The sequence below is a fragment of the Platalea leucorodia genome, assembly GCF_965183815.1.
Source record: "Platalea leucorodia genome assembly, chromosome: 19".
Classification (NCBI taxonomy): domain Eukaryota; kingdom Metazoa; phylum Chordata; class Aves; order Pelecaniformes; family Threskiornithidae; genus Platalea; species Platalea leucorodia.
This window is the reverse complement of record NC_138841.1, coordinates 218,457-237,991: the sequence shown is the minus strand read 5'-3', so window position 1 is coordinate 237,991 and position 19,535 is coordinate 218,457. Positions and strand designations below refer to the sequence as shown.

Here is a 19,535-nt window from a genome sequence, read left to right as displayed (position 1 = left end):
CTCACATCCCCGCTCCACCCAGGAAGCCGGGGGGGTGTGCGTGTGACAGAGCTGCAGGGGTCTCAGGACAGTGGGGCACAGCCCCCCCCTTCTCTTGCCCTTGCCTCCTTGGTGGTGCAGTGGTCTGCACCCATGGGAGCCCTCGCCGGAGGCTAGGCTGGGTGCTGGGGTGCAGTGGGGGTTTTTAATGCACACTGGGCCGGGGCGGGGGCAGCCCGGCAGCTGTGGGGCATGGTTTTAAACTGCTTTTAGCCAAATCTGGAAATTATGAAATAAAATGGGCTGCGTAACGTAACGCTGCCTGCGGGCTTTCCTTCCGGGGGCGGGGAGGATACACCACCCCGCTAGGGGCGGGAGTGGGAGGGGATGTTAGGGTTGGGCTTTAAGGGTTCATTTGCATAATGCATAAATTTTGCATGCGGGGTTGATTTGCATACGTGGCGCGCTTTTCCAGAGGGGCGGGCCCGGAAGCCCGTCTTCTCCCCGCGGTGAGTGTCTGCCCGGGGCGCACCGCCTCGGGGGCGGGCGGCTGCGCTCGGCGTGGCCTGCCGGGAGACAGGAGCTGATAACCGGGGTACGGTAATAACCGCGCGGGCCGCGGGGCGGGGGGTTAGGGCTGGTCTGTTCCCGGAGGGGGGGCCGCAGTGGGGCGGGGGGACCACCGCCAGCAGCACTCAGGGGGTTTTCCCTCTCGGCCCCCCGGGAGGGCAGCGGGGGGAACGTTGAGATGGTGATGGGGCAGCTGCGAGCGAAGTGGTTTTACAGGGCTCAGAGGAGTTCCCGGTCCTCAGGCCCGGCTGTGGTCCTCGGTAATGCTTCTGCATCCTCGGGTGATGAGGATAAGCACGGACCGCGCTGCGCGCAGGGAAGGGCAGCCCCCGAAACTGCAGCCGGCGAGGGAGGACCCCAGGGTTTGCTCCAGAGCACGGCTGGCCGGGTCCTGGATGTGCCGATCCTCCCTGCACCCTTCTCAGTATGACCCATGTCAGACTCTCCCCGATTTTCCTGTAGGTGGCTGTGAAGCCCCCCCAGCAGCAATGGAGCCCCCGTGCCTGCCCTGGCTGCAGAGCTTTGACAAGCCGTGCCGCCTCCTGCTCCACGCACTCGCCTCTGGCTCCTCTGGGACACCGGCTGCCCTCCGAATGCTGCAGCGGGTCCAGGCCCACGAGGGACTGGGGCAGGCGTTTCCCTGGCAGGCCTTCACCACAGCCCTGTGCGCCAAGGAGCCCATGCTGGAGGGGCCGGAGGGGGCCCTGGCTGTGTGAGTCGGACATGTTTCCAAAACTTTGTGTTTTGTGGGAGGTTTGGCATGTCGGGTTCCCACTTCAGCACCGTGCATCTTCTTCCCCCCGGTGCAGCAGTCCGTACGTGAAGTCAGGATCATAGCAGGGTCCCTCCGGTCTTCCAGCTTGTGTCTGCAAAAGCTGGTTAAGGCGTTTGCTGCCTCGTCTCTTCCTAATCCTGTTAGACCGTGTTCTGCAGGGCAGGTTGGCTGTAAGGACTCGGGGCTTTGCTCTGATGTGTCAGCTCTCCCTTTTCTCTGCTTTTCCAGCAAACCGCGTCTGCTGTTGCTCCCCGTTGTGTGCCAGAGAAACCTTTTCTCCCTGCTCCTCGTGGTGCAAGCTGTGGTGCCGGGGGGCTGCCTCAGCCGGCTGCTCCAGGCAATGGAGCAGGATTCCCACGTGGATCCCTGGGTGCAGACACTGGGGGATCTGCTCTGGCAGGGACTGAAGGGAGAGGAGCGTTCCCCACCTCCCATTCCCTTGTCTTCCACATGCCAGCAGCAGCTTCGGTGTCTGTGCCAGAAAATTGCCCAGAACAAACCAGAGGGGCGAAGAAAACTGAACTGGTGCTTCAGCAAGCAGCCCGGTGCCACTGGGGACGTGGCTCACTCTGTGTTTCAAGGTGGGAAGCGCAAGAAAGTGTCGGAGGAGAGCCTGGAGTTGGAGGAGGAGAGAGAGGGAAAGAGGTTGCTGCTGGAGGAGGCTTCATTTGACTCCCTGGCAACCCAGGAGGGTGGGGATGCAGCAGGGGTGGAAGAGGAGGTGCCTGAGGAGACTTCAGGGGACAGATCTGCTCAGAGCCCAGCCGGAGCTGCTCTGGAAAGCTCCCAGCAGGATGCTGCCGGGGAGCCCAGGAAGATTTCCCAGGCAGAGCTGGCAGCGGAGGTCCAGTCCTTTCTCCAGGTACGAGGCAGGGATTGCTTTCCCCTTCCAGCCAGTGAGCCTTTACAGACTGATTTCTGTTCCTTCACCTCATTTTCTGCAGGTGCATGGACCGAGGCTGAAAATGCTGCTGCAGGAGTCCAACGTAAGTGGCTGTTTCTGTCTCTCTACTGGAGCTGATGGTCTGAACAGGCTCGTGCCAGGGCCTCTGGAAGGGATGGGAAAAGAGGTGGGTTTCACTGGGACAACTGGAGGGGGATAAAAAGCCTCACTGCCATCTCCTCTGGGCTCAGGTACTAACACCTGCCTCCACTTTGCAGGGAACTGCTGTATGATGGGCAGCCTGTGGGGTCAGTGCTGGCCGAAGCAGTGGGTGGTAGGGAAGAGAAAAGCCCTGGAGCTGTATTTTGTGGGTTGGTTTATTTGGTGTATTACTCAAGGACTGTGTTTCCCTCCAGCACTCAGAGCTGAGCATCCCACCTGAGCTGCATGTTCTGAACAACTGCTCTCCCAGCCAGGTGAGCCTCAGCATCCTTGCTGCAACCACTGGTGCCGCGGAGGGCCTGCTGCTGTCCCTAACGTCCCTGTCCCCTCTGCCATCCCCAGCTCGAGGGACTGTGCTGCTTCCTCCAGCTCTCCACATGCCCAGAGCACATCCTGGTGCATTTCTGCAGCTGGCTGCTGGCTCTCACCCCCAACCTCAGCTACACCAGTGCGGCCATCCTGGCAGAGCAGCTCTTTCTCAGGCGAGTAAGTGCAGGGACAGAGGTTTCCTGCACCCTGTTTCCGTCACCGCCATCCCCATCTCCTGCCTTTTCTGTCCGTAGGTCCTGTCTCTCACCCAGCCGCCCTCCCGCCATCTCATGGCTGCCCTTGCTTCATTTTGCTCCAAGTATTCCCAGCCCTTCTGTCAAGTCCTGGTGGCTGCAGTCCTGCGGGAGCCAGGGGAAGGTGCGATGGGCTTGCAGGAGGCATGGTTTGTTCTGGGACCACCTGAAGGAGCTGGAGAGGGGCTGTGGGCTGCATCCAGCAGGAAGGGAAGCCCCACCTGCAGAGTGCTGTCTGCTGGGAGGCATTTATCACCCAAAATGTGTGTTAGGAACCACAGCGGGATGGTGCTGCTTTTATCTGGGCAGGTGAACACTTAGGATGGGAGGTGGGTTTACAGATGCCTGAGATGGAGAGGGAGGCCAAGCTGGTTTCCAGCCTCAGCTCTCCCAAAGAACAGCTACCATCCCTCCGTGGACTTGAGGATTCCTGACAGCTCCTAATGCTGGGGCCAAAACTGCCCCAGGGTGGCATGAGAAGATGGTCCTGCATGAATCTCTGCCACAGTAGCATCCCCTTTTCCTAGGGGCTGGTGCTAATTAAACTCTTGCTGCAGAGGGGCAAAGGAAGCTGGATTATCCTGAACAGTAGAACGGTGCACTATGTGGTTTCTGGGTGTCCTGACTGGGATGTACTCCTGTGCAAAGGGGTGCCAGGAAAGGTCAGGCACATCCCTGTGGATCTGGCAGCCTCTGGAGGCTCTTCCCCCTTCTGCTTTGCCCTTACAGGTGCTGAGCAGACCAAGCTGGTGTGTGAGCTTGTGGAGGAGTGCCTGGAGCCAGACTGTGTGAGACTGGTGCTAAGGTAAGACATTACAGGGGCAACAGCTCTGCTTTGGCCCTCATGCCTGCCTTGATGGGTCCAGCTGGCTCCAGCCACTCAGGAGCACCAGCAAGGCTCTGTGAGCATCACATCTCCTCTTCACCATCCTTTGCAGCCAGGTCCTGGAGGTGCCTTTGTCAGAGAAGCTCCTGCCAGTGGTGCAGGCTGTGCTGGGGCGGCAGGTGAGGGGACCCTGCCTTGTCCCCCCAGGTTTCCTTGCCAGCCCCAGCAGTGCTGGAGCAAGGACCAGCTCTCCTCGCCACTCATGGCTCTCTTCCAGGAGGTGCTGCCCCCCGAGCTCTTCGATCTCCTGGTCCTCAGTCTGTGCCGGCAGGCCCCAGCCTTCACCATGTCGCTGAATTACGCCAAGCTGGTAACAGCCATGCTCACCATGTACCAAAGCCAGGTGAGTAAGACCAGGCTTGGGTCCTGCAGACCAGCTGGTGAGCTGTCAGCCAGGGCTGCAGCTGACCCAGGACCTGGTCCAGGGGTCTCAGGTGGGCTCCTGGCAGTGCAGCTCTCTGAGCACCTTGCTCCTCTCCGTCCCAGCTCACCCCAGCCCACCGGAGCCATCTGGCTGCTGCTCTGGATCGGAGCAACGCGGCTCTGAAGAAATCGCTGCAGGCCATGCTGGAAGGAGCCAGGTGAGATGGATGCTGTGCCCTCCAGGCTGGGGTGTCTCTTGTGGGGGATGGCAGCCTCCACGCTCCTGGTCTGCCCCGGGTGGTGGGAAACGACCGAGTGCCTGCAGAAGCCATGCCGGAGTGCGGTTGGCAGCAAGTTTCCGGTTTCTTGATTTCTCTCCTCTTTCTCTCTCCTCCTCCCAGGTGAACACCAAAGGGAACCGCAAGGAGATGGCTTCCTTGGGCAGAGGATGCTCGTTAGGCAGTGGTAGCTGCAGCCCAGTCCCTCACTGGGGTTCACCACCAGTGTGACAGAGACCCATGGAGTGTGGGCTGTGGCACTCAGAGTGCCCATGCCTCTGCCTGAGGCCTTGCAGCAATTCCTTGCACTCGGCCAGCCTGGTTTGAGGTGGGCTATCGCTGGGCGACGCCATCCCCACACGCGCCCTGAGGCCTGAAGAGGGTTTTCTTCGTTAAACAATGAATAAGTTTCCAGTCATCTCTGTCTGGTCTGTTTCTGGGCTGCCTCAGAGCACGCCGCCACGCGCACCTTGCCGCACTCAAGATGGCAACTCCTGCCTTCCCGCCCTGCCATGCTCAACACGGCGCCTCCCTCCCTGCCTCTCCCAAGATGGCGGCAGAGGAGGAGCTGTGGAGGGGCCGGGCTGTGGGACATCTCAGGGCAGTGGCTCTCCTCTCCCAAACTTCAGCGGTGTGGGCACCACAAAGCCCTGGATTGCCCCATGTTGGCACTGGGCCCATGGGCATGAGGGGTGGCTGGGCTGTGCATTGCCTGGAGGGGTGTAATTGCATAAAGGTGGCTCTTTTGTAGATGGTCTGTGTCCAAAAGGTGGCTTTTTTTAATCAGGAAAACAAAAAAATCCGTTATTTTTACATCATCGATGGAGTAATGTTGGCACACAAGTACTTGAAGAGTGCCTGAAGGTGGGCTGCAGCGATCCTGGGCCTAAGGCCAGCTGCCATTTCCCCTTGGAGAGGAAACATTGCCCATTTTCCCTGTATGTTCCCTTATTAAAAAGTGGTTTTCCATTGAGCAGGTCCTCATGTTACCCAACTGGGCAGCAAGAAGCTGTAGAAGAAGCAGAAGCCCTTCTCTGCTTCCAGGTCCCCTTTGGCTTGATGAGTATGCTGGATGACATGATGTCTCCTACCCTGTGCCAGCATCTCTGATAACTTTGTAAATCTGATGAGCTTGATTGAGCATCCATGTGTCTCATCAGTCTGGCTTGCAGGTGTCCCTACTTGTTTTAATCAACCTAGATCCACTTCTTTTTGAAAAATGGAGTGACATGGCTGCAATATTTCCTGTGTGTATCTTTGTTTTGTTTCTCACAGCTGAGAAGTACAATGCCTTACCGGCATCAGCACTTGATGAAGCAGGTTGCTCCTTTATGGCTCCAGGTCTGCACAAAGCTGGCAAAGCTCCCTCTCCTTGCTCACAGTAGCAGCCTGGTACCCAAGGCGAAGAGTCATCTTCTCCAAAATCTCCATATTTCAAGTGTTTTTATAGCACTGTGATGGCCCAGAGCAAGCAATACTGCATGGTGGAGTTCACAGGTCCTTAGTTCTTAATGCCCTTAACACATCACTGAATCAAGACACAAACTGATTTGAGACTGTTTGAAGATGATAATTCTGGACTAGGCTTAATTGACCATCGTGATTTTATCTTGGTTCAAAGGAGCCAAGGCACAAGTGGTATATTTTGTGCACGTTGGCCTTTCTCTCCGACGGCTAAGCTGATTTTCGGGTTATGCAGCAGTGATCTGCTGGGATTTACAAATCTCGGGATGCAGAAGAGTGTAGTTTAGATGAACTGGTAAACTTGAATTTTCCACTTTAAATCTGCCTTTTTTTTCTGTGTGTGGTGTGGTTTTTTTTTTTTTTGGTTGGTTGTTTTTTTTTTTTTTTTTTTTCCTGCAAGTGGCCCTGCTCTGTGTCACATCTCTCGTTTTCCACATGGCAATAATGGCACTTCCCATTGCAAGGTACTTAGTGATACACTAATAAAAAGTCCTTCTATAGTGTGACTGTTTCCAGGTTTCTATACTGTATCCTTGAAAACACCCATTGGAAACCTCATCTGGGCACCTTCTAGCCAGGGGACTGGAAAGATAACGATGGGAGAGGGTGTATGGACTCTGAGGGAGGTAGCACTAGACTTTTAATGGCCATTTTGAAGCATTGCATACTTCAGGAACTATTTAAAAATCATAAACATTTACATCTACAAAGGGAGAAGAGGGATTAAAACATGTAGGTGTGGCATGTTACTGCTTCAAGTTTGCTCATTAATGTTTAGATCCAGCCAGAGGAATGAAACTCTGAAGCATTAAGTGATGATCTTAATGCTGAGAGCACAGATTTCTTTATAGTAAGAATCTCTTAAGCTGTTTAAGGTGACAGTGGACTGATGAGGCTTCAAAGTCTACATTAGCTGGAGGAAAGAAACCTCCAGGGAGCTGAACTGTTGATGTATTTACATACCAGTGAATTAGTGGCTGAGTATATTGAAGCTATTGTAGGGCTGCCCAAAATATGACATAAATAGAAACTGTGCCCTGATCATCAAGGTCTGAGCCTGCTCTTCTGGCTTTATTAGGTAGCAGGCTGTGGTCTTCACAGTTTCCTTGCACAGCTTCTACCAAGCGACCTCGGTGTCATTGTCCCCAGTGCTCTGTCTGGCTGTGGCTGTTGGTCACATGAAGATGACCGAGGACAAACTCATCTCCAAAACTTACCTGGTTGTCAGATTCCTGGTGTTGTTGCTGAAGAAGAACTGGAAGAACACGCGTGCTGTGTACATCTAGAGCACTGTGGGGAAGCCCCGGCATCTCTATGGACTGGGCAGCAATACAGGGTTTGAAATCTCCTGGCCGTGGTGTGCGTCTCCTCCTTGACGGATGTTTGATTTTGTAACTGCTTACTGGTTTCTTTAGGCAACAGTCTCATTTTGACAGGCTGTTCTTGGCTGCTACATGCTGTATGCAGCTTGCACTTCCAACTCATCTGGAGATACTGGGAGCTGCATTTTGGGCCAGCCTACGTGGTTTTTGCAAGAAACAGTAGTCAAGCAGGCATCGGCTTTGCAAACTGCAAGGGGGAGTTCCTGTTCTGCTGGGAAGCATTACACTGGCTTGTGGAAAGAGACCTCTTAGCCCTGTTTTTGCTTTTGGCTGCAGCTTATCATGTACAATGGATTCCTATGGGGTGTACGTGCGAGATAACAGTCACGTTAGGAGAACTGGAAGCGAACCCTGGAGATATCAGACGTGCTGGGGGAAAACTGCTTATTTGTGTGGTGGTTGGTAGCACCTGCACAGAAAACTTTACTTTTGACTCCTCTTGACCCTCTCAAGAACTTAAAAATCCAGCCTTAACAGTGCAAAGAGGTGGACGTGGCATAAAACATGAGTCAGGTTTTATAGTTCAGCAGAATCTTATCCAGGAGTGGAGGGAAAGCCAGGGCTGGGTTTGATTAGCAGTGATTTATTAGCAGTGTTGGTGAAGGGAAAGGTCTGAAGCTTTGTTTTAGATGTTTCCTAGGCTGTTTGTAGAACGCAGTGTATAATTTTCAGCCAATTTACTTGAGATATTTGACAGTAGCTCCTTATCTGCTTCCTATTCTGTTTGTAGAAATTTACCTCCTTCACGCTATGGAGGGTAATTCCCTTTTTGGCCTAATAGGTTTGTTGTTTGTTTTTTTTTTTAAAGAAAATTAATATTATGCAATTGAATGGGTTATCTGTCTACTCTGCTGCCTCCCCATCCTCCTCCGGTGATTTTTGAACCAGTTTCATGACAAGATGATCTCTCCACTCCTCAAGTGGCATCTTGGTGCCATGATCAGACGGCAGAAGACTTCCTTTCGGGTGGGCAGAGGCGTGCGAACACTGCATCCATGGATGTTAAACGCCAGGTGTCAGAGCCACATAGGAGCCAAATCACCTTAGTCCATGCAATACCTTGTTGTAAAGGGCTGAAACTCGGCTTCTTTCCTGAAAATGGTCTGTATCCATTCCCTGAGGGGCTGCCCCTTTCCAAGCCGGAGCTGCAGGCATGGCCAGATAGTTGCTGTGTCCCCTCCTGCAGCAATGCTGGGAGCTGATAAAGTCACCCTGCTTCTCCTTGGAGGTAACTGTGTTTCAGTGACGAACTGTTAATCATATGCACGTAATCCCCAATATGCTGATGCAGTTTTGTATTGAAATCTGGTAGCTGTGACACCCAGATGTGAGGCTGAACTGCTCAGGGGAAGGCTCATCAGTCTTCTTTTTTCAACCTGGAATTTAAAACTGAACCAAAAGAAGCAAAACCCCTCCTTCTCATCTGTTTTTTTGCCAACAACCTTTTCATCATAATAAAAGAATCATGTTCTCCTTTGGGCAGTCTGGTGGCTGCCAGGTCCCTGTCAGCTGGGGAGATCAGGGCCACACGAAGATGAATTTGCTGGAGGGCTGGGGTGTTGCTTTATGGTTGGGCCCCCTGCACAGACCTATTAAATCATGTTTGCCACATCAGCAGTAGCAGCCAGTGTCAGTCTGAGCAGCTTTCCTCCAAGAAGTGGATAATCCAGATGACCACAATCTCTGCAATCGGAGCTGCAAGTTCAGCTCAGCTTCAGGAGAAGCCCCGGGAAGATGCCGTCGCAGTAGGCTGCTGTCTCACCGGTGGGACCTTGCTGGAAGAAGACATGAGGGGCAAAGCCAGAGCCCACAGCAGCTTGCTGCCACTCACCTCTCTGGGCTAGAGATCTCCCAGCAGGGTCTTGTTGATCCCCGCTGAACAGGTTTGTGCATGGGGAGCTGGGCTGCTTTTGCTTGTTTGAGGCCATACAATAGCTAGATTGTAATCATGATGCTCCCAGGTTAAAAATAAAAATACGTAAAAATCCCTGGGTGCTTTTAGGAAATGCTTTTAGAAGCTCTTTGAATGGGATGGTTTGCAAAGAGAGGCATTGCCTCTTATTGAACCCCTTGGCACATGTGTGTGTGAGGGGAATAGAGGAGTTTTTGAGCAGAAAATCTCTATTCTGGTGTGGGGAACCAATGCAATGGTGTCCTTAGGTCTGTGTTCTCCATGGAGCAACTAGCTGCAGCTGTGGACCTGCCAGGACACTAGAGCAGAGGCTACAGAGCCTGATCTGCTGCCAGCCCAGTGCCAGGCTGCTGCTCTTGGGGAGGAAGCAGGGTCTCTGTGGGGATGGGACCAGCAGGACCAGACTGTGTTGAAGGCAAGGCACTGGTGTACTCAGTGGTGTCTGTCCTCCATTCCCTGAGCTCTCCAGCCTCTGCGACTGCACTGCCCATCCTCGGGGGAAGCTGGTTTTGTACCCTCTGTCTGCTCAGCATTAGGCTGCGAAGGTGCTTTTATGTCTATGCCCTGCTACAGGAGTCTTGGCTGCAGGCTCTGTCAAGGAGAGACCTTGTGCTTGGCTAGAAAGAGCACTCAACAATAAAATGTATAGTTTAGACCCATGTGCCCAAGCAGACCCTCATGTAATGCAGGCAGGGGGAGGTCCTCGAGGAGGGGAATGGCATCGCAGCAATTGGGTGCTGGGCTCCATCCGCTGAGTCTCAGCCTAAAGGAAGGGTCTTCCCCTGTGCTCGAGTCCCCCCTTTCTGAAACAAAGGGGTGGCCAGAGGCGAGTTAGCCCAGTGATGGGACTGGCAGTGCTAATGCAAACCTGACTTCGTGCCTGGAGAATTCATCTGTGTTTCGAGATACCAGCCAGACAGCAAACTTGCTGAGGGACTGGGAAAGCACTGGGGTTAAGGGGCAGGGGGGAAGCTCTGCTACTCAGGGTTATCACTGCTGCACAGCACCCAGGGCTCAGCTGCCTCTGGACAGACATGCATGGACGTACCCACCTGTGGGATGGATCCAGCTCTGCCATTGCAGGCCCTGAGTATCCTCTTGCAGCTTGGGCCAGGCGACCTGCTCGCTCCGGGAAGCATTGTCTTGGCAAATCCTTCTCTGAAAAGAAGCACAAGTGGTCAGCCCTTGCACCTGGAAACTCTTGGAGATGGACAGCAAACAGAGGAATGGGGAAGAGAGGAAATCCCGGGAAAGATATTTTAAGCAAAGGCAGGGGATATATAAGAATATAAGGCAGACGGTGACAGTGCCAGTTGCCTTGCAGTATGTCCGGTGTCTTCCTGGTGGTGGTGGTATGAACTTAGGATGCGTTAATTGTCACTAATTGGTGCTAATCATGCAGACCACAGCTTGTGTTGCTAGGTATGTGTGTTACAGGGAAGACAGCACAAGAATTTGGGGCTATTCTTCTCATAAGATGGCTCATGATTTCTCAGCAGCTCTGCTTTTGGATCAGGTCTGAGCAGGAGGTGTTTGCCCCAAGAGGGGAAAACCCATCTCTGAAGCTTCAAGGACGTTTGAAATACTGACCTGGTGGGGACCATTATTGATAGCCATTTCCAAAGCCTCATCCCACTGTGGTACAGCACATTTCCTGCTTCAAAGCTGCAAATGGGCTCTTTCAGTCCTCCCTGGCTGCTCCCTGGACCTAGGGCTGCATCCTGCACACTTGGCAGATGGGCATGAGGCTGGGCCAGCCCTGCCCCGGGGCTGGGAGATACCGTTTGCTGGCTGACCTCTGAGGGCTTATGAGATTTGCAGACCCCAAGGACCTGCCTTGTTCCTTGTAGTACATCAGGGTCCCCGGGCGTGGGGAGGCTAACAGCAGCTGCCTGCCTGCAGCCTGGTCCCTTGTAGCACTGAGCATCAGGTCTGACTCCATGTAAGCTCATTAGGGGAAGAAAGCAGCTTTAGAGGATGTGATGGATTTGAGCAAAGGAGTGGGGCAGGGGAAGGGCAGTGGGGGTGATGGCTGGGGGGAAAGTGGGGCTGCTACGAGGGGCAGGAGGGATGGGGGCCCTGGGCAGAGCAGCTTCCCTGCATTATCAAATATGATGCTACAGGGGCTCCTCGTCAGCCATCCTGGCTTAGCCTCGTGCTGAGCCCCCCATGAAGGATTCCCCCATCTCCATGGAGGTCCTGAGTGCCACTGCCCTGTCCTGAGCCTCCTGCCAGGGAGATGCTGAGACTCAGGTCTGCTCTGCTCTGCAGACACCGGGCACAGAAGGAACAGCCGTGGTCTCTTCCAGCTCTGGGTAACAGCTGTCACCTCCAAAGAGCGGGTGCAGGATCCGGCCCCGCACCGAAAACAGAGGTCGCCTGGCCACCTGCAAACTGCTCAGCCCGCCCCGGCCCTGCGCAGGGAGCTCCCAGCCACTCTTGTGCATGTCCTTTAAAGGCCTTCTTGCATCGAGCTCTTCCCTGGCAGCTTCTTCTGCCGCAGATGCGGTCGCCCTCCCCTGCAGGGAGACTCTGCCGCCAGCAGCTTGCACCGTGTGGGGCCCTGGCACCCCCCGACCCACCATCTGCTGGTCACACCGCGTCCCCTGACCCCGCTCCCGGGTCTGCCGGGGACCCAACAGCGCCGAGTGCCAGGTCCAAGCTGGGTGGCCCCAGCATCTGCCTTCGGCTACTTGAGACAAGTTCAGGCAGGTAACGACCCAGGGAGTATTTGGTAAAGTCTCTGAGCTGAGGGAAAGTGCTCGGTCTGGCTTCCCGGGGGGGTTTTTATGCCATGCTGGGCAAACAAGCTGTGTGCCTCTGTATTTCCATCTGTAAAACAAAGATAAGGAGCGAGCGTCTGTAAGGCTGGCTAAGCTGTAGTAAAGCAGGCTGCAGGGTCTGCCATGGATGTTAGTGAGTGCTTTGCAGCAGGGACCAGCCCTTGGGAAAACTCTGATGCTTGCTAATGATGTGATGAGTTTGGCTGATCCCTGGTGGCCTGATCTCCCAGGCCCCTTGGCAGAGGCGTTGGGGACAATTATTTCCAGTGTACAGGCATGAAATGGGCTTGTTTTGACAGATGCCAAGTGCTGCTTGCTTTTACATCTCCATCAGGGCTGAGCAGGCTTTGGGAGACGGGTGATGGCCCCACTTGGCACAGGGGCAAGATGGGTGATGGCCCCACTCGGTGCTGGGGCGACTGACCTTGGCCAAGGCTTTGTGTAGGCACGCAGGGCTTCAACCAGTCCCTGCTCTCTGTCCCCTTAAATCTCTGCTGCATTTCGTGTCCCAGCCAAAAAAAATCATCTCCTTTTGCCCCATATCTGCATGTCTGTGGGCACAGCTCCTGAGGAGATGCATCCTGCAGGAGAGTCCCTTCTGCACAGTGACTTTACCCTGGGCTGGGAGAGGAACTCTCTGGATTTTCTGCCAGCTTTCTTTGATTTTTAAACATTGCAGAACAGCTTAAATGAGATACCCAAGCTTCCTTGGACTCGGGAATCTCTTACATTTGTCTATCTGGGAGCCAGCCTGGCAGAGGGATGCTCAGGGATTGGACTGTCCCCTGCCTGGGGTATAGCAGATTGCTCCCGCTCTGCACCAGGTGCTCACACCGGTAGGTGGGTGCAAATTTATCTTCCCCCATGGAGACAAACTCATGTTGTGAGCCCCAAGTGAGGATCGCCCCGTGAGAATGTAATGGGGGTGGCAAGCGGGAAAGTCCACCCTCAGCGCTGCACAGAAATGGGGCTTGTAATAAATTCCTCATTCACCTCTCTCTGTGCCCGCCCGAATCCCAGCAGCATCCTCCTGAATTGCAGTGGGCCTCCCCACCTCTTTTCCCACAGATGCCTCCACGCTAAGCAGAGGAGCTTGGAGCTCCTGCTGGGTGAGAAAATGCTTTAAAAATATAACATTTAGAGGCGTTCTCCCATCTGCGCACAGCTAATATGTGTCTCTCATGATAGGTGTGCTGGTCCTGGAGCCTCCGCACTTTGCAAATGAAGACGCTCACAGGGACCTCGCTGGGAGAGGGGGAAGAGGAGGTGCAGGGACTCACCCAGGGGCTCCGACGGCGGCAGCGGCAGAGGACAAGCTGCCGACCCAGCCCGTCGCCTTGGAGGTATGTGCATGAAGGGCTTGCCCCACAGCTCTCAGGGTGAGGATGGGACAGGGATGGCAGTGCCAGGCAAGGGGGATGATGCTGGCTGGAGCATCACCCTGCTCCAAGGCACCGAGCATCATTTCAGCACAGCGGCCCCTTCTCCTGCAGGCACCCACTCCTGGGAAATGACCCCCAGGCTTGCAGGTAGGAGATGGAAAAGCCCTGCTGTAGCCCTTTCCAGAGCCAGGAGCAAAGTTTGGAGGTTCAAACCCTTTCCCAGTTGGGTGCTAGGCTCCAGCACGAGGCCACAGAGGGCTGTTTGCATGGCAGCCCCTGTATCTCCATGCGCAGGTGACCTGCCATCCCTGGTGTGCTCCAGCATCCCCAGCCTCAGCGAGCAGGGATGTTACAGAGCTGCCAGACTTCCTTGCACCCAGGACAGGGTTTTGGGGTGGCAAGGCCATCCCAGTGCACTTTTTGGGGGGGCAAGAGCATGTACCAAGGCCTGCCATCCCCGTGGCAGTGATGTGAGATGGTGCCCGGGCTCTGCTGGCAGATGGGTTTATTGTGGTGCCTGTGAAGAGGCTGGCTCGCAGCAAGGTCCGCTTGGCAGCCAGGGCAAAAAAAAAAAAAAAAAAAAAAAAAAAAAAAAAAGTGCTGAGGAGAAGCACAGCCGTGGGACGGTGACTCATTGCTGGCTGGAAACGGCTTCGGCAGGCTCCTTGGTGGCGGCTCTGCGGCGGCTGCAGGAGCGGAGGGGGCTGCTGTGCCCGTGCCAGGGAGAGTGGGGATGGGGACGGGCACGGGGACAGGGACAGAGCGGGCTGCAGAGGATGCTCGGAAAGGACCCAGGTCTGGAGCAGCATCCTGTTGAGGGGTGCCGTGGTGGTTGGGTGAGGGCAGAGGGGGTGGGATGCTGCCTCTGCTGCCGGAGTTTCTTTGGGGTTTACCCAGGCTTCTGTCTGCAGGGAGCAGCAGGCAGAGCTGGCCGGGCTCCCCACATCTCCAGATGAAGGTAAGGGCAGCCCAGGGTGGGGATGGGGGGAAAGGGGTGGTTTTTGCACCTTTCCTCCCTGAGCAGCATTGCATGGGTCCAGCAGGAGGGTGTCCCCTCGCCTGGCAGCACCTGCCTGCAACCTCACACCCCTTCCAGCCCTGGGACCCCAACCCTATCCCCTGGATCTGCCTCTCCAGCTGTAGCCCACTTGCTGCACCAGACCCCTTGCGCTCCGTCCCCTGCCCTGGCTCAGCCTGGCTGCAGCTCCCTTAACCCCATAGAGGTATTTTGGGGGGCATCTCTCATCCCGTGCACGCTGGGAGCCTGCAGGCTGCAGAAATGCCACTGGTGGTTTTGAGGGTCTCCCTTGAAGTGGTGTCAGGCTGGGGAGGGGATGCTGCCGCCCAGCTCCCACCACCCTTTCTGTCCCCAGGGAGGATGAGCAGTCCCCAGGGGCACCCAGACAGGGTTTTGACCGGGAGCAAGCAGAGTGTGGAGCATGTCAGTGAGGTGAGAGGGAGGGGAGGGCGACAAGTTGGGGGGGCCCTTCCCTCTTCAGCCCCTTGGGCTCAGACAGACCCCCAGCCTCTCGGTGCTGCTCTTTTCGGGATGACGTCCAGCACCAGGGAAGGGTTTGCTCCGATAGTGCCCTTGTGCCCCTCCAGGTGCCAAGGACGGACAGGCAGGAGCTGGCTGTGTGCACCGAGGATAGTAACGGGACTGAGGAAGGTGGGTGAGTCCCCATCCCACATTCCAACTGGGTCCCATTAGGTGAAAGCTTGAAGTAGCTGGGGATGAGCCTGGCAACAGTGTGGCCTGATGGGGTTCGTCTCCCTTGGTGGGGACATGGGGAAGGGGGGACTGGCCTGGGGGGACCTGAAGCCCCGCTGATGCTGGGAGAAGGATTGGGACGGTCCCACACCACAGGCACCTGCTCCCTGCTGGGGCAGGAGGGCAGAGGGAGGAGGGAAGGCCAAGGAAAAGCCTTCACATGTGGTCTCTCCCATGGTGTTACTGCCTCCCTGCAGATGCAGAAACCCCAGAGGAGCCACTGCTGAGTTTCCCCAGTGAGCTCTCAGTGCTGGAAAGACTAGGCTTGCACAGGTAAGACCAGTGAGCACCTGCGTCCCTCCAGGCTCTACAGGACAGGGGGGTCCTAGGGCACCGTGTCATCCAGGGACTGGACTTTCCTCATTTGCCACTGCACAAGAGCCGCTCTCTAGGCGAGAGGCACTTGTGTCACCACTTCCAGTGGTGGCTAGCATCCCTGGCACCCCTGGGAGTGGACCAAGGGCATTTTCAGCATGCAGTCCCCGTGGTGCCGCCATCCCTGACAGCACTTTTCTTTCTGCAGGGTGGCTTTGACAGAGCAGGATGTGGAGGTGAGGGCTGCCGGGGGCCACGGGTGGGCTGGGGAAGGGGGACAGAGGGACCAACACCTTGCTGGCTCACAGTCCTGGGGCTGTGTCCTGCTCCTGGCCGCCCTCCAGGCACCGCAGTCCCCTGGCAGCTGCCTTACAAATCCCTTTCCCAGTGATGCTGTTGGCATTCAGAGGCAGCTGCATTTCTATGGCAAGATGAGCCCATCCTCTGCGTGCCCGGCAAGCCCACAAAGTGCTCTGCAGCTTGCTGAGAGCACCCTTAGCCAGGGAGGTGGTGGAAGCTGAGCTAATAAAAATAATTTTCCTGCAAGTGCCAGGGCTGAGTCAGGCTCCGCTGTCAGCCAGAACCTGCAGCGAGGGCTGGTGTCTGCCCAGCACGTGCTCTTGCCAGGAGGGCTTGGGATTTCCATGCGTTATCAGCTGCCTGGGGCACATGTCTCCATCAGGCTGGCATCTCATGGGTGCTGTCCCCACCCGTGCCTAACGGGTGCTGGGGCAAGGCAAGTGCTAATTATCGTTAGCACTGCACTGCTTGGTGGCATGCTAGGGAGGGTCTGTCTGTGCCTTGGGGACAGCAGCGCATGGCCCTGGTGGCCTCCCCTTTGCCCTGTGTCCCACCTCTTGCCCTCCTACCCTGCAGGCAGCCTTTGCCCACCTTGCCCTGGCTTTTCGCTGTGATGTGTTCACCCTGCAGCAACGGGTGCAGGTGGAAAAACGGGCACGGGACGCAGCAGAGGAAAACATCCAGGAGGAGCTGGGGCAGTGCCGGGTTGCCCTGGAGGTAGGTGGGCACCAGGGCAGTGGGCTGGCATCTGCTTTCAGCCCCAGAGGGGTTTGGACAACTCAAAGTCCTGGCTCTGGCAGCTCCATCCTCCCCCTCTCACTCCACAGAGGCTGGGCTCATCGTGCGCTGACGCAGGCTGCAAGGAGACACTGGAGCAGCTGCAGCACAGCCTGGCTGTGCTGGCAGCTGCCGTCGAGCGGGCAACCAGTGCTGCGGAGAAGCTGGGGGCTGTACATCAGGTCTGTGCATTGCTTGGGGCTCCCGCTGGGGCCAGGAGGGATGGAGGGTGCTGTGCCTGGGCTGGGGAACCCGTCCCTGGGCTTGCTGGGGTTTGTCCCTCCTCCTCGTGGTGCTGGCGTTGACCTCATGTTTGCACATACCAGGGTGCAAGGGATCTGCCTGCCCTTGGGAACAGGAAGGGGATGCATTTGCACCCCTCGGGTGGAGGCACTGTGGGATGCACATTGAGGGACTGGCAGGGACCTGGGTCCTTAGGGACCAGGAGATGGAGGGCCTGATCCCCCCTCCTGCCCATCCGCAGGAGGCCCGGATGAGTCGAGCAGCGGAGGTGATGGTCCAGCATGTGGAGAACCTGAAGCGGCACCACATGCGGGAGCACGCAGAGCTGGAGGAGATGAAGCGCCTGATCCAGCAAAACTCCCGCAACCGGCAGCTGGCAGAGACCCAGGGTGAGGTGGGCTCTGCTGCCGGGGCCCATGCGGGGTTTGCACGGGGTGACCCTGTGGGATTTGGTCCCAAACCCCCCCAGGGGTCAGTGTGACCCTGCACCACAGAGCTGGTGGGTTGTGTGAGCCGGGGACCAGGGGCAGGTGACAGCTGGGACCTGATGACAAATGCAAGGGGCCAGTGTAACAGCAGACGCAGTGTGGGAGCAGGTGCTGGTGGCCAGAGAGCCATCATCCCACGGCCCAGCTGGGAATGCAGGGCAGGGGGCACGGGGCACACAAAGGACGCTCTGTCCCTGGACACCAAACCCCATGCATGCCATCACCATGCATGCAAGCAAGGTCCCCCTGGCCAGGGCACTCCTGTGATTTGTGCTAAGCAAGAGCACGTGGCCAGGACAGCTTTCCATGGGAGGGAGGTTTGCAACCGTCTGTGCATCAGCCCCATCATAATTTTGGGGAGTGATGTAAGGCTGCTTCTCTTTGCTCCCAGACGATGCAGAGCCACGGCTGAGGCCTCACCCCCTGATGCGAACTTTCCAGCAGGTAACTGGTGCCAGTTCAGCAGCCCCAGAGCCACCACCTCCCCATGCCCTGCTGCTCTCCCTTGCTCGCTGGTCCCCACACACCTGCTAGTCCCCGGGCAATGCCACTCCTGCCAGCTGCTTGCTGTGGTCAAGATCTGCTAGAAATGCCAGGGACAAGGCAAAATGTAGGGGAAGCCTCGGAGGGCTGCAGGGAGACAGGGTGCCCGGGGATGGGGGTTGCTTGTCCAGGAGATCTCAGGCAGGTACCTCTGCATTGCAGGGTCATAGCGTGAGAGCCGCAGGCTTGGCTGTTCTCTAGCACCAGCTCGAATTCGGCACTGATTCCCCTACAGCTCAAGAGGTAGGGGAGCGCTCGGGGAGGGGGTTAGGCAGCCCTGCTGGCACGGCTTGAAGAGTAAGGACAGCCACAAACCTCTTGGCTTTGACCTTCCCGCATCTCACCAGCTCTCCGGCTTCCCCCTTTAGTGCCAGGGCCAGTGGGAAGCTGGTAGCATCCCTTCTCCTCCTCAGCGTCCCTTGCCTGTGCTGGGGAGGTGGTGGGGAAGGAGGGGATGGGGAGCACAGGGAGGCAGCTGGCGCAGTGCTCACCCCCAGCCCCTTTATTGCAGGGGTCTGCCCGCCGCAGAGTCAGCATCGCCGTCATCCCCAAGCAGCTCTTGGTAAGGACATGCACAGGGGGTACAGACAGGAGCTGTGCCCACTGTCGGACATGTGTCCCCAGGCTTGGTGCTACCGGGGGTCTGGGTGCCCACTGATGCTCCCACCTTTGGTGCCCAGCCAGGTGCCAGCCTTGACAGCCGAGCAGCCCTGGCCAGCGAGCCAGAGAGGGAGGGGGCCCAGTGCCAGCCCAGCACCCAGAGGTAACTGCACCGGATGGCAGGGAGGCCACGGCACCGGCTGCTGCTCGTCCATGGGGCACGGCACAGCACCCCTTCCTCTCCCTCCCCAGGAGCGAGCTGGAGCCACAGGGCCTGGGCAGCGCCATGACCAGGGAGCCGGCGGCTGAGGCAGATGGCAGACGCTCAAGTGCAGGGGATGAGGAGCCAGAGCAGCTTGGGCTGACGTGAGCAGCTCCCTGTGTGTGCCCAGCATCCCCCCCGCAGCTGTTGGATAGTCTGTGGTCCCATGGTGGCCAGCACATGGGAAACAGGCTGGGGATTTGGTGATGGGAGGCTGGGATGTTGCTCGGCTGCCCCAGCTTGACCCTGCTCTGCCTCAGTGTCCCCCATGCATTGTGGGTCACCCATGCCCTCCCTGGGCTTGTTGCAATTTGGGTTTGCAAAAGGGCCAGTGAGGTTTGGGGTTGAGTTAAACACACTCCTCATCCCCAGCTGGGGCGGAGGTGGGATTTGCTCTCTGCCCCGGATGACGCGTGTCCCCCGGTTGCCTTCTCCCCAGGTCCAAGGGGTCCCCAGTGGAGCTGTGGCGGCCGTGGCTCTTCCTCCCGCAGCACTACTGGGTTTTCTTCTGGCTGCTTCTCCTGAGCATCGCCTTCCTCCTCCTCATCCGCATCCTGGAGCTGCAGCGGCTGCAACCCGCGGCATCGCCCAAGGCCTAGCTGGAGCGGGGAGGGGGGTGTGGCCAGGAGGCACCCATTTTCCATCGCTGCTCCTTCCCTGCACCGTAAAACACCAAAACCCTAGAATAATAAAATTGGAGGAAAAATGGGGGAATTTTAATGCTGGAGCAGAGGGGAACACCCTGTGCTAGGATCTGAGGTTTGGTTGGAGCCACCTTACAGGCATGAAGGGCT

At 56.8% G+C, this 19,535-nt stretch overlaps 2 protein-coding genes across 3 annotated transcripts; both read left to right on the top strand.

Annotated features, from left to right (window-relative positions):
• Positions 1 to 495: 495 nt before the first annotated feature.
• FANCE (FA complementation group E) lies at positions 496 to 5,142 on the top strand (the record flags this gene model as incomplete). 2 transcript variants are annotated; one of them, XM_082330361.1, is made up of 12 exons in its annotated part: positions 496 to 574; positions 1,012 to 1,261; positions 1,553 to 2,186; positions 2,269 to 2,310; positions 2,624 to 2,683; positions 2,772 to 2,915; positions 2,993 to 3,116; positions 3,722 to 3,797; positions 3,931 to 3,997; positions 4,096 to 4,221; positions 4,365 to 4,459; positions 4,643 to 5,142. In XM_082330361.1, exons 2-12 carry the CDS (start codon positions 1,038 to 1,040, stop codon positions 4,644 to 4,646), a joined length of 1,596 nt encoding a protein of 531 aa, XP_082186487.1. In that variant the 5' UTR covers positions 496 to 574; positions 1,012 to 1,037. The 2 variants fall into 2 exon arrangements, with proteins under 2 accessions (XP_082186487.1, XP_082186488.1); XM_082330362.1 differs by lacking the exon at positions 4,643 to 5,142 and having other exon boundaries at positions 4,365 to 4,463.
• An 8,139-nt stretch (positions 5,143 to 13,281) lies between these two features.
• Positions 13,282 to 19,340, top strand: LOC309598887 (uncharacterized protein; the record flags this gene model as incomplete). Its single annotated transcript, XM_082329914.1, has 14 exons — positions 13,282 to 13,403; positions 14,354 to 14,400; positions 14,816 to 14,892; positions 15,048 to 15,111; positions 15,411 to 15,486; positions 15,737 to 15,764; positions 16,405 to 16,545; positions 16,656 to 16,787; positions 17,090 to 17,237; positions 17,728 to 17,780; positions 18,391 to 18,441; positions 18,560 to 18,642; positions 18,732 to 18,845; positions 19,181 to 19,340. 14 exons carry the CDS (start codon positions 13,282 to 13,284, stop codon positions 19,338 to 19,340), a joined length of 1,296 nt encoding a protein of 431 aa, XP_082186040.1.
• Positions 19,341 to 19,535: the final 195 nt, after the last annotated feature.